This window comes from Cervus elaphus, chromosome 10 (assembly GCF_910594005.1).
Source record: "Cervus elaphus chromosome 10, mCerEla1.1, whole genome shotgun sequence".
Classification (NCBI taxonomy): Eukaryota; Metazoa; Chordata; class Mammalia; order Artiodactyla; family Cervidae; genus Cervus; species Cervus elaphus.
The window spans coordinates 16867450-16881083 of NC_057824.1; the positions used below are offsets into that span (position 1 = coordinate 16867450).

General features: G+C 56.1%; 1 protein-coding gene across 1 annotated transcript in view; it reads left to right on the forward strand.

Moving 5' to 3' along the window:
- PDPK1 (3-phosphoinositide dependent protein kinase 1) overlaps positions 1–13634 on the forward strand; it is a 62957-nt gene that overhangs the window by 43477 nt on the left and 5846 nt on the right. Inside the window, exons 7-13 of the mRNA XM_043916005.1 lie at positions 699–774; positions 4200–4268; positions 4498–4594; positions 5495–5668; positions 7160–7377; positions 12549–12606; positions 13443–13595. Of these exons, the coding sequence (XP_043771940.1) occupies positions 699–774; positions 4200–4268; positions 4498–4594; positions 5495–5668; positions 7160–7377; positions 12549–12606; positions 13443–13595 (845 nt within the window). The remainder of the gene's footprint in view (positions 1–698; positions 775–4199; positions 4269–4497; positions 4595–5494; positions 5669–7159; positions 7378–12548; positions 12607–13442; positions 13596–13634) is intronic.

The window sequence follows — 13634 nt, forward strand, 5'->3', positions numbered from 1 at the left end:
TGTGGGCAAGGCCAAGAGCGGCTGTTCACACCCATCACGGGCATGCCTCCGGGGTAGGGGCAGGGGGCGCACGGACCGGCTGTGCCCACGGTGCAGCTCTGTCAGGGCTGCCAGCTGGGGAGGAGCCCCAGGATCTCCTAGGATGATGCGGCGTCTCGCCTCCTCACGGCCGTGATGGGTGGGTCCAGCACCAGACCCTGCAGGGCTGCAGTTGACCTCGGAGAGCCTTGCTCGCACAGTCTAGGACTAGAGGGGACAGAATGTTGGAAGGGGGATGGGCCGCCTGAGTCTTATTCCCCTTCTGGCCCCTCGGCTCCCTCAGCTGTTATTATGAGGAGGGCGTCTCCCTGCGGCGGGGTCCAGTCCTGGCCACACGCTGCGTGTGTGTAAGGCTGGTTTAGGCACCCCGGCTCCAGCAGTGAGCAGATGGGAGTGCACTGGGCAAGGGCCACTCTGGTGTGTGGGCGGGAGAAGGGTGGGTCGGAGGGCTGCCTGGAGTCAGGGCCACCTGGGAGCCTTGGGGCGGGGGTGGGCCCCAGAAGGGGATGTGGGGGTGGGGCCCCAACAAGTCCCACCCTCAGGAGGGTACAGGCGGATGGCTGGTGACCGCGGCGTCCTGAGAGGTGAACGCCGATGGCAGCATCCGCGGTGGAAGCGCTGTCTCAGCATGACCGTCTCCTCTCCCCTCTTCTCATCAGCCAGGGCCAACTCGTTTGTGGGAACAGCCCAGTATGTCTCTCCAGAGCTGCTCACAGAGAAATCGGCCTGTAAGAGGTAACCTGCTTTCCTCTGACCCATGCTTCTCTCTTCTCTAAAGTAGCTGATACTTCTTTCAGGTGAAATCAGTAGTTAAGAGAATGCCTTTCATGGCCTTTACCTAGCCGAGCCTCCTTTGGAAGAAGTTAGCATTTTGCCTTTTAACCAGTATCTTTCCTTTAATAACCTGCTTGTTAACTTTATTGTCACTGCTTATCCTTCCTGGGTGGTGGTTACTTTTATGCTCTGAGATTTGGTCTTGCTCCTGTAGGAACTCTTGACTGTGCAGTGGGGAACAGCGTGGCCAGCAGGTCTGTCTGTCGACCTGAGGCTTCCTGCCGTGGCCGGGAGCCCGGGGGCCTTGGTGCCGCCCTGCTCAGGCCAGCTGCTGAGTGCGCCACGCTCTGCAGAGTGCAGGTGGGCCCGGTCGGCCCTCCAGGAGCCGGGCCCGGCGGTGGCCACAGCTTGGAGGACCCGGACGGAGGCCTCAGTTGTGGAAATGAGAGGTGCGGGGGCTGGGATGCTGTTCCCAGAGGGAGGTCTGGAGCGTGGAGAGGGTTGGCGACAGACAGTGGAGGTAAAGCAGGTGGGCGCTGATGGCCTGGGGCTGGGGGCGTCTGGGAGGCTGTCTGGAGCAGGTGTGAGGCGGGTGAGGACGCAGAGGCGGCGGTAGGAGTGGGCCGTCAGGGTTCGGGGACAAGTTCTGTGGTGAGACCTTTTCGGCTCTTCCTGCCCTGGGCCAGGCCCTCGGCCCGCTGGCGCCATCGGAGCTGACCAGGGCCCAACGGCCAGTGTCTGCGCCTGTGGGCTGCACGGCCGCCTTCTGGCGCGGCGAGCCACTGCCAGAGGCAGCAGAGGTGAGGATGGTTCTGGGCACAGCAGCTGTTTCTGAGCCTGAAGGCTTTTCAGAAACTCTCAGGGAATGGATGGACCCACAGGGCACAGACATGATGGGCAGCAGGACGTTAGGAAAACTTGGCCGTCTTAGCAGTTGCTGGACTCTGTTGTTTGTTTTGTTTACTGAATCAGCAGACTTGGAGCTCTTCCTGTGGTCAGACGCTGTTGTGGGCCAGGGCTTCCCCGTGGGGCAGTTCCGCCCGCCAGGGGACTTCTGGTCTGGACAGTTCTGATGTCACACTTCACAGGGGGAGGCACTGGGTGGAGCCGGGGGTGCTGCCCAGCATCCCACAGTGTGAAGGCCCCAGCGAGGACGGCGGGTCCCGGGCTCTGCTGAGGAGCCCTCCTCCAGGCGCGCTCAGCCAGACTCTCCAGTGTGTCCCTGCTGGCCGGGAACTGGCTTTTCCTCTCGTTGGGGTCACTTTTAGAAAGAGGAAGCTCTCAACGCTGATAGAGGAAGGTCTCCAGGCTCTGCTGAGGGAGAGGAGGGCACAGGGTCGCTTGTCTGTGCGTTTAAACCTCTAGAAGGACACGCAGGGTGTGGACAACTGGCTGTCTGTGGGGCAAGGGCTACACCAGGACCGTGAAGGACATGCCAGTGGGTATCCTTTATGCTTTTGATTCTTAAAGGCATGTGATACTTAAAAATAGTTAAGAATTTTTTTTTCCTGATTGGAAAAATGATACCTTTTCATTATAAAGAATTCATAGAAAATACGAAGACTTAAAAAAAGCAATTAATAGGGAGTTCCCTGGTGGTCTAGTGGTTAGGATTCAGCACTTGCGCTGCTGTGGCCCGGTTTCAGTCCTTGGTTGGGGAACGAGATTCCTTAAGGCGAGCAGTCAAAACAAGAGCAAAGAAAACTCCCTCACCGTCCCCAGCCCACCTGCACTCACAGATTGGTGCGTCCGTCTCTCCAGCTCCTTTTTTCTCTGTGTTGCATATGTGTTTACGCAGTTTTTGTGCAGCTGGAATCACACTGAATGACCAGTTTTGAATCACACTCTCTGCGATTAGCTGATGGACGTCTCCCATGTCCCCCACAGTGCTGGCAGAAATCTCTGAAGAGCTGTGTGGTCTCCTCACCTATGACCTGGGTGTAGTTCATCCAGCTTCGCTGTGGTTCCTCCCTTGTTTCGTCAGGCTGCGCCTCCCAAGGCCGGGCGCCGCACTGCCCCCTGGTCTGCTTTGAATTTCAAGAATAGAGTGACTTGGTTTAACTGAGCATTTAAAAAAATCACTGGTGCATACTGCTTTCCAGAAATGTTCACTGGCTTCCCCTTTTAGTTTTCATCATATTAAAAAACATGAAATGGTAAGACGCTTGTGGAAGGTTAGCCCGTAGCTGGTTCTGCTAGCAGTCTTGCTCCCTGCAGATGACCCGGGACAGCTAGGGAGGCAGCCCCCTGACACGCAAACCCCCCCCCCCCACCCCCCGTTTCTGGACACCTTCACAGCACAAGGCCGATGCTTTTCTGTCGGCGTTTGCTTGTGTAGCTCCCTCTCTTAACTACACCAGACAGCAGAGAATGCCACGTGTTAAGAGCTAGTTATTGAGAATGCACGTTTGTTTTTAACATGCCTTCACCCCACCTGTGTGTTGTGACTCAGATTTCTGATTTGTGGCATTTTTAACTCATATCGAGTCCTTCATCTGCCTGCCGTGCTGGTGATACGGGTCCGAGGACAGAGCCTCCACTGAGGCCCCCAGCTCTGTAACCGGCCCGTTGTCTTGCCCACGACCTATGAGCTCGCCTTCGGAATGCCCGGTGTGGCCTCTTCAGGAGCTGCCTGTGTCCAGCACCCCACGAGCCTCATATGCTTAGGGCTTGCAGGGCGGCAGCTGGCCATGCAGGGCCAGTTGCCTCTTGGTGCTTTCCTAGAGCTGAGCTGGGAATAGAATGCAGAACTTGCAGAGGAAATAAAGTATGCAAAATAGTTCTCAGTGAGGACTGTGATGCCCTGAGGGGAGGGCGTGGGTGGGAGCGGGGCGGCCCCTCCAGGGTTCCTGCAGCTGGTTATGGAAGCTCAGAGCCCCAGGGTGGCTTTCCGAGTGTGTGGTTGAAATGCTCATGAGGGGCGGGCTGTGCACCTGAGTCCAGGCCAGGGAAGAGAAGTGCTCCGTACAGGCCTGACCCGAACAGTGTCTGTGTCCTTGGGGCGATGGTGACTGAGGAGGGACTCTGAGCCTGGCCCTGGAGGAGGGCTTTTCTGCCAGTGGCTACTGCCCTCAGGAGTGACCACTGCTCCCTGGTCAGGCCAGGCCAGGCCTGTGGGGGCGCTGGTTGCCCCCGAGGGAGGCACCTGGCCTGGCCCAGTGGCGCCTGTGGTGTGTGCCGGACCCTCTGGTCCCAGACCAGCAGGGAGGCCCCCTCAAGGGGAGCCCAGAGCAAGCGAGGTTCCCACCGCACACTGACCTGGTTTTAAAGGAGGGGAAGGGGTGAGATGCTGACTCGGGTGGTGTGAACAGACGGAGGGACGTGAGCTCTGCTCACTGCTGAAGTGTTACAAATGTCACTCTTCTGTGTTTTCTCTTCCCATAAAGTTCAGACCTTTGGGCACTTGGATGCATCATATACCAGCTTGTGGCAGGACTGCCTCCCTTCCGAGCCGGGTAAGAGACCCTGCCCGGCTCTGGCCAGCCCTTCACAGCAGCCTGATGGAGGGGAGAGGGCGGTCCTGGTGGGGGGGGGCGGGGCGCGTGTTGTGATGGCTCTTTAGTGACTGCGGTGGCTCTCTGCGGGAGAGGGAGCCGGCTGTGCCCGGAGGGGTGCAGCTCTGTCCTGGGATGGGCTGGGGTCTGTGTGCCCCGACCCAGAATGACGGCTTTTCTTGTTTTACAGAAATGAGTATCTTATATTTCAGAAGATCATTAAGTTGGAGTATGACTTCCCTGAAAAATTCTTTCCTAAGGCAAGAGATCTTGTGGAAAAACTTCTGGTAAATGTTTTGCATTTTCTTCTGGTGAGCTCATCCAGTAGCCACACCCTGAGTCCCTCTCATCTTGTGGTCAGAGGGGCTTTCCCTGGCGGCACCGTGTTTAATGAAGGGCGTTTGAGGGTAGATAATGGTTGTAGGTAGATGCGTGTCTTCAGTCTCTTCCTGTCAGGCCTTTTCAGTTCCCAGGTATCTGAGTTTTGACCTTAGTGAGACAGGAAGTTACTCTAGCACTCGGCGGTTGCTCGCCAGCCACGCAGCACTTCAGGTTGCGGGGCGCTGGGGCTGGCCGTGCTGCGTGGCTGGTGGTGTCAGTCCCGCCCAGAGACGTTGGTGGGTGTCTGCCTTGGAGTCAGGTCCGCGAGGTGTCAGATGTCAGCACAGGGACCGGGTGCCCGGGAAGGGAGTGTCTGTGTGTTCTGGAAACTGCAGTGTCCTTCCTCTGGTGTGTGTTGGCTGCATACCTTCCCTTTGCTTGATCTGGGCGAGAGGGGTCCGTCTGCCCCTGCCCGCCTGGCCCTCCTGCTGTGTCCTCAGTGAGGGAGGCCTGCGTCCTCCATGGGGCTGGGGGCAGTCAGATGCTGAGGTTCCTTGGAGCCCTCTGCATGAACTCTTCATTCTCTTATTGAAGCCAGCGAGTTCCTCTTTTTCTTGTTTTAGGATTTTAAGAGGATACTTGCCACTATCCATGAACTTTTAATGTCGTGATTTATGTCCTGTGTGAGGAGGGGCAGAGACTCCAGAAAAGTGAAAGGATCCCTCAGGGTGACTCCGTTGTCCACAGCCCTCCATGTCCTTCCAAGTTCCAAGAGACCCCAAGAATTGAGAACTGCTCAGAAGAGTTTTTTTGGGTCAGAATTGTGTTTTAACCCCAATGCTGACGTGTCTCGACTGCTGTTTCAGGTTTTAGATGCCACAAAACGATTAGGCTGTGAAGAAATGGAGGGGTATGGCCCTCTGAAAGCCCACCCGTTCTTTGAGTCCATCACGTGGGAGGACTTGCATCAGCAGACGCCCCCGAAACTCACGGCTTACTTGCCGGCCATGTCGGAGGATGACGAGGACTGCTATGGCAACGTGAGCCGCCAGGGGCGTCCCTGGGGGTGGGACAGTGGCTGAGGCAAGAGCCCGTGGAGATCCATGGTGGAGGGCGGTGAATACTGTGGCCTCGAGGGCCCCACTGGGACTGAAGAGGCCCCCGTCTGCCCCGAGCACAGAGTGCCAGGCCCTGGGCCGCGTGCGTCCCTTTCTCCTTTCCTCTAGTTAATTTTTGCTCAAAGGGATTGGACTAGAGCCTGGGCGCCAGTTCTGGTGGGCTTCTGTCTTTGGGTTTTGGCTGGTGTCTGTGTAATTGTGTATCTGAAGACATTCTGGAATGCTCCCTGTATTTCCCAGATCCCTGGGCACTGCTGCTTTGAGCTTTCAGGGGACATAGCATTGAGGATGGACGCTGGTTGCTGTCAGCTCTTAGCGTCCGATGCCAGGCCTGAGGGGTGGGCAGCAGAGGTCCTTGGTCTCCTTGGTTCCTTAACTCTCCTGGGGAAGGTTGTGTTCATGTGCACGTTCAGATGTTTTTATTGTCAGCCACAGTCCATTTTTCTGGTGTGATTTCTGTCATTGTGGCTTGTAACCAGTCATCATATTTAGCACTCCACCTCTGTTGACTGGGGAATTCTAGAGTTTATCTTAAAAGTCACTCACAGCTGAGTTAAAATTACAACAGGCATTGCCTCCTGGAGATCAAGAGCGCCTTTTCATGTCTTCCACACCGTTTAAAGCAGCACATCCCCCTTCTTTTGCCCTAAAATATCCTTTATGCTCAGACTCAAGGAGAGCCAGACGTGGGGCGTCATCTGTGCCCCCCTCTCCGGTCTGCTTCCCTGTCTCACTGGCTCCAGCTGTCCGCGGCCTTTGCACACGCAGAGGACTTCCTCCCTGGCCCTAGTGGCCGACCAGGCCCTTGAGCCCTGATGCTGGCATGGGCAGGGTCCCCAGGGCCTGTGGCAGGGGGTTCCCACAGAGGGCCACACTGCTGGCCGGGCTCCGAGGGAGGAGTTGTCTGTGATCTCAGTGCCCAGGGACCTTGGCTCCACGGGGCGTGTATACACTCCTGCGTGTCGTGTGCAGACCCTCTGTCTGCTGTCTCATCGTGTTTACCAGGGTGAGAGCTCCGGTGTTGCCACCTTAATTCTGACCTGCAGGGCGGCATGGGACCCACGGAGGTCAGCAGGCCCAGGTCCTGGCTCTCCCCTTCCTGTAGGTCAGGACTGAAGATAAGCGCCTCTCTCAAGGGTGAACAGCTTCTGAGGTTGCTGTCAGAAGCGGGGCGCAGGGCAGGCCGGGCCCAGCCTGAGGCTTGGTGGCCAGCTGTGTAGTGAGGAGAAGTCTGAGTGGCCCATACTGGTCAGGGTACTCCGAGCGGGGCCATTGGTCGGCAGCTTGTCTCCCCAGGGCCTCGACCTTCGGGGCGTGGGCCACGGGGTTCCCTCCAGGGCAGGGGGCCAGGACCCTGGGGGCGGAGGGGAGCCAGGGGCCGGGTGCTGCGCTCACTGCCTGTCCTCCCCGCAGTACGACAATCTCCTGAGCCAGTTCGGCTGCATGCAGGTGTCGGCGTCGTCCTCCTCGCACTCCCTGTCGGCCGTGGACGCGGGGCTGCCCCAGCGGGCGGGCAGCAACATCGAGCAGTACATCCACGACCTGGACACGAACTCCTTTGAACTGGACTTGCAGTTTTCTGAAGACGAGAAGAGGTTGTTGTTGGAGAAGCAGGCCAGCGGAAACCCTTGGTAAGGACGCACAGGCGTGAGCAGCACCGCAGGTCCCGCCCTTTGTCCCCGCTGCCGTCAGGGCCCCGTCACGCGCAGCTGCCTTTTGCACATGAGGACCCAACCCTTGAAGCGCCGAACTGGAAGTGGGTGTTTGGTGCGTTGGCTGGGGGCTGTGTGGGGTTGGCCCCCCTGGGGCTCAGCACGCCAGGCACGCAAGCAATGTGGTTGGACTGGGATTGCTGTGATGTGAATAACCAACACCCCCTGGTGGAATGTTTAGGATGTCCCGAGTTTTTGCTGCTCCAGATGACCCTCTGCATGTGGCTTTCCTCATTTGAGTCTTTCATGGTGCGCCCTGAAGTGGCGGGTGGGGGTGTGCCTATTTAAGAAGTTGGTGCTCTGTGTCCACGGCGAACCTCCGTTTCGCGAGGGCCCGCCTGCCCTTGAGCGTCTGGCTGCTCTAGAAATGGGCTGTGTGAGCGGGCGCCTGTATTCTGGTCGGGGCATACCTCTTCCATGTGTGTTGGCCACTTATACTTATTTTTTGAGGTACTTTTGTGTTCTTTGATCCTTTTTGGGGGTACATTTTGCGTCTTTTGAAAATTGGCTTTTCAGTGCCTTGGATATGAAGACTGTCCCTTGTTTATTTTGAGAAAGCATTTTTCTTCAGTTTATTTTTTCATTCTATTTGTGCATCATATTTTTGGGAGGGGAAGTTGCAAATTTTTACAAAGTCAGACCAGTTGGTGTGTTTCTTTTCTGCTTTCCGTCTTGGTCCTGTTGAGAAGAGGTTCTCTGCCTGGACATTGTCTTCAAGCATGTTTATGGTTTCACCTTTCGCACGGGCAGAGAGGAGCCTTTGAGGGGCCAAGAGGTAGACCCTGAGTTCTCTGAATCATGGGAGGGAGGAATCCACTCCAGAGAAGCTGGGCACAGCTGTATCAAACAGACGCTGCTTTCCCTGCTGTGGGGTCTGAGCAACTTGCTGTGTTGTGTCTGTGAACAGTATCGTTGCTGTTTTGGTGCTCGAGAAGTTGCAGCAGCATCTGGAGACCAGTCACTCAGAATTTCAGAGATAAAGGAATGGAATGTTGTGACACGTGACAAGCTCTTTCCAACCCAGAGATCGTGAAGCCCCTGGAGCGCCTGGGCCTGAAGTTAGGTGTGGTGGAGTGCTGAGAGTCCGGAGAGTCTCGGGCCACCGGCCCTGCTGACAGCCGCCGGGGCCGTGAGCATGGTCCGCGACTCACTGGATTGAAGATGTGGCTGCTGACATGGGGAGAGAGTTGGTGTCTCTGCCTCCACGTGGTCCTCTTCCCTTGCAGGTGGACAGAACTCCAGTGGGACTGCACTCACTACTTTGCTGGCGTCTGTCTGGTGCTTGCCCCAGCTTGCCATCAAAGAAAGTGTTCTTTTACATTTTCCCTGTGTGCTTGGCAGGAAGCGCAGTGTGTGAGACAGTCTGTGTTGAGCACCCCTTTTGAATGTCACGATTTGTTCTGGAACAAATGTGTGGCCGTGTAGTGATAGTGCCAGAGTAGTTGTGGGCAGACCCTCCGGCCGCAGGGCCAGGCTGTGCGGGAGGAGCAGGCTCTTACAGCCACCGGTCACAGGCAGAGGAAGACAAGCAGGGAGGACACATCTGGGGAGTGTGCTGTGGAGCGGATGAGAGGCCTGCAGAACGCCTCCTGCTGCCCCTGCCTCCAGGACGAGACTGCTCAGGATGGGCTCTGTGTGCTGAACTTGCTGGGAGCTGGGTGACTGGTCTGCTCCTGGATGCCCATTTCCGCTGGAAGGTCTACCTGCCAGTTGGGGTTATTCACTCAGCTGTTCAACCAGTGTTCTTCTGGGAAATGAATGGAATGAGCCTGTAACTACAGGGAAAACAACTGCTAGTGTTTGTTACCAATGATAAAATCACAACCTTCAAGTGAAAATTAGAATTTGGGGAAGCTTTACCCGTCACTGTGAGCTTGACATCTTCCCAGTGCTTAAAAGACTTTGGAGGAGAAAGGTAGCAATGTTTGTGGGTTGATTTGTTGATATCATAGAATGAAATTGGTCAGGATTCGGAACATCTCCATAACTCAGCGAACCAGTATTTTTCAGATGACCAGTTTTGGGTGCTGTCAGACCATGTCAGGGCGGAGGATCTAATCACAGTGCAAGGTGATGGGTGGGTTCTGATGTCACGGAGTATGAAAACTTCATTCCTGGGGATTTGGCTTCCATGTGGCAGCTAACCTGTAAGAAATGACAGTCGGAGACTTCAGGTGTAGTGTCAAAGAAGATGCCCACAGATACCTGGGAGGCGTTAAAGTGCTCCTCTGAGGTCTTTGTGCGCTTCAGCCTGGACGCCACAGCACAGCAGAGTGAAGGCAGGGATGGACAGGAAAACCCAGCTCCCTGTGGAGCCGGGTGTTAGAGGGGTTTGCAGAACATACAGCAGCGTAATGCGTCTTGTTAATTACCTTTGTTTTGAAAGAAGTTATTTTTAAAATTAAATCATTTATATTAATATGGGGTGGATTTATTTCATCTTTTAATGAGCTAAACGTTTGAAATCTGTTTTAATTTCTTACACATAAGTATCAACGCATCTGACCCAAATGAAGGAGAGCTCTTTAGGGTTTTCGTAAAGTTGAAAGCATAAAGGGGCCTCACGCCCTAAAGGCTTCAGAGAGGGCACTTGGAGTGAGCTGGCCATGGCTGCCTGGCCCTCCCTCCCCTGCCTGGCAGCCTGGTGTGGGGGCCCCGCCGCGGGGCCTGTGGAGCCGCCTCGGGGCCGTGGCTGGCTGACAGTCCTCCTGCAGTGGCCCGGGCTCGCCGGTGACCTTGAGGTGGGCCTTCTTAGGGTCTGGGTGAGGTGGGAGAAGGTGAGGAGGAGGGAGCTGGCTCTGGAGTCAGGAAAGGGGGGTTACCCTGTCACCCCATGTGAAGTGACGTGGGCAGCTGGCACCTGAGCGGTGGAAGCCGGAGGCTGTGGGGCACGGGCTGTGTTAAAGCCGCGGCCACACACCGCCTACGTGCTGAGAGTCAGGTGTGTCTCTGACTTGGGTCTGCACGCTGCCAGAGAGGCGGTGCCAGCGCCGGGCGGGGCCTGGGGCGCGCCCCTCAGGAAGGTGGGGGTTGACTTTCAGAAGTGAAAGATGAAAATGCTTCCTTAGTCCTTACACGTTTCAGGGTGGCCGACAGGTGGGTCAGCCGAGTGAGTGGGCTGCCGAGCTGTGGCTGCTGCCCAGCCCCTCTGCACGCTGCTCCTAGGCTGTCTCACTGCTGCCGCCGCATCCAGCCTGCGCCCAGCTCGGGCTGCTCCTGCCCTGCCCACCGTGGTTCTCCTGTCTCGGGAGAAACCGGGAGGGAGCTTGCGGCCAGAGGCCTTGCGTCAGGAGATGGCCAGCCCTGCGTCTGCAGGTTCACGGACATGACTCTTCCTGCTGTGAGCGTGCGTGCTTCTCTTTGTTATCTTTTCGTCCTGAGGGTAAATTCCTGGGAGCGGGATTCCTGCGGTATTCCTGGGAGTCCCTCCCTCGGTCACAGTACCCCAGTGCACCCCAGAAGAATGCCAGAAGAGTAGGGCTCGGTTTCTTTGTTTAGAGCCATGGAGAATTTGGGGCCATTTCACTTTTTGGGGAGAATTTCCAGTCCGTGTCCTTTGCTCAGCTTTCTCTCGAGGTTTTAACCCTTTTATGCCGCTTTGTGTGCACTCTGGAGCACAGGTGTTGGCTCTCTGTAGGTTGTATTTGCGGAAGGTCTTCAGCCTATTTTCCTGTAACTGTGGTTATTTCTGTAGTTAGAGGTTCCTTTTGTTCCCTTGTATCATGTCTGTTACTCTGTTTGGTGACTTGTTTTCAGCATAGAGAAGGGTCCCTCCCACCGAAGCTTGCCCGCTGTCACCTGCTCTCTGGTCCTCCTCCTGTGTGACCTCTTTATGCCGTCCCTGCTGAGGCCGCGGAGGCTGCTGCTGTTCATGCCTGTCTGGCTTCCCGGGTGACCCGGCCCCTGCTGCCCAGTTAACTGCGGGCCTTGGCAGTGAGGTCCTTGACCAGCCTGGGACGAGACTGTACTCGGGGGACACACGCACACACATGCCTGGGACTAGACTGTACTCGGGGGACACACACAGATACACACACACACACACCTGGGACAAGACTGTACTTAGGACACATACACACACATAACCCCGTTATCAGATCAGATAATCTGATCATCTCAAGTTGTTTTCAAAATCCACATGGTGCCGTGTCAGTTTAACTGGTCTGGGTCCTTTGTCGGGGGCCCTGGTTTAGTGGGCTCTGTGGAGTGGGTGTTTCCTAGTGGGTTCGGTGGGCAGACCTGGAGGCCAGTTAAACTCACAGGAGAACGTGGCCCCCAGCCGGGCTGTTCTCTTCACGCGTGTGCCAGTCCCAGGATGAGTCAGGGAAGTGGGCGGTCTGTTCACTTCTGTGGTAAGATCCTCACTGTGTGAGGTGACAAGTGTCTTATGCCTTTCACTGTTTCTACAGTAGAACCTTTAGATCAAGAATTTCGGTCAGGTCAGACAAAACATAAAGCGGTAACGGCTAGCTTTAACCAAGAAGAGAATCTGCAGACACTAAGGTCCCAGGAGTCAAAGTGGCCGGTGCTTGTTGCTAAGATGTTTTGAGTCAGAGTCTGTGATTGGGAGTTTTTCTTCTAAATTCCTGCCATGTTTGGATGCAAGTACTTTGTTACTATGATAGAAACACCAGATGAGATGTTCTTAAACCAAGTTTCCGACTTGACTCTTTCGGGATTTGTGATTCTAAAGAGCTCAGTAGCTTCTGAGTGCCGTGTCGGGGTCCCAGCTTGGTGTGGTGACGTGAGAACAGCAGTCTCTCTTTCACCCCAGCTTTGCTTCCAGGTGGTGAGCACATGTGTTCTTGCCATCTGCCCATGCCTTCCCCTGTTGAGCAGACGCTGCTGAGGAGAGCCGAGGCTGGGGTCCTGCCAGCGCCTGTGGCCACGGGCCCACGGGCAGGCTCAGTTCTGTGCGGTGTGGGCGCTGAGGCGCATCCGCAGTTTCCTCCCCTCACTGGAGTGTGCTTGGGTCTCTGAAGGGAGAGGCTTCATTGAGGCAGAGTTCGGGGAGTTTGTTCTGAGGGAGGAGTTTGGAGAGTTTCTGACTCTGACATGAGTGTCTGATCCTTGTTTTCTTCTTTTTATAGGCACCAGTTTGTAGAAAATAATTTAATACTAAAAATGGGTCCAGTAGACAAGCGGAAGGTAAGTTAGAGTCCAGAGGCGACTTCCTGAGCGTCCGTGTCTTCCTCCCATTCCTCCTTCTCAGAGATCGTCTCTGCATGTCAGCGCTGAGGACGGCCTCAGCCGCTCGGGGAGGCCTTTTGAGAGCACACGGAGGCTGGGCAGACAGAAATTCGGCCTCTTGTTGCTGACTGGGGAGCCAGGGTTCTGATTTCTGCCCAGTGCTGGGGTTGGTCAGTGAGGTCAAGGTTTCTGTCTGGTTGAGGAGCATCTGTTTAAATCCCAGCAATTTGTTTATTAGTTTATCAGGATTGTTTTTGAAAATGTTACTTTGTCTTATGAATTAATTAAATGGGTTAACGCGTCCAAAAATATCAGACTCTGCGCACATTATCTCTCTGCTGCTGCGGGCCCTTGTCGGTTCAGGCTTCCCCACCCTGGGCTGCTCTGCCCTGAGAGCCTCTGTGAAGGCGGCAGGTGGGGGGTCAGCATTCAGGACTCGGCCTTGGCGTGGAGCAGAGAGCCTGGGAAGCGGCAGGGCCTGGGTGCTGAGGGCAGGCGCTGGGGGCCAGGGTGCGGCCCCGCCCGCGCGGCAGCCAGAGTAGGATGCCCCATCCTGCATGTCGGGTTCTGGCTCACACCAGCAGGCGTGCCGCCACTTCCATCTGACTCAGGGGCCTGGGCCTGGTCGGGGGAGGTGCGCCCGCTCCTGTCCCAGGCCAGTGGGCAGGGGCTGGTGGTGGTCCCCATGCTGGAGCGCCCCGACAGTCCAGCATCCGAGCATCAGGGGAGCGCCCAGCCTCCACTCTCAGCCTTAACGGGCAGTGTCCTTTCTTTCCTGTTGTCGTTTGCACCAGGGTTTATTTGCACGGCGACGACAGTTGCTGCTCACGGAAGGGCCACACTTGTATTATGTGGATCCTGTCAACAAAGTCTTGAAAGGTGAAATTCCATGGTCACAAGAACTCCGACCAGAGGCCAAGAATTTTAAAACCTTCTTTGTGCACACGGTGAGTTTGTCCCCATGGGCTCTCCTTTGCCGGGCACTC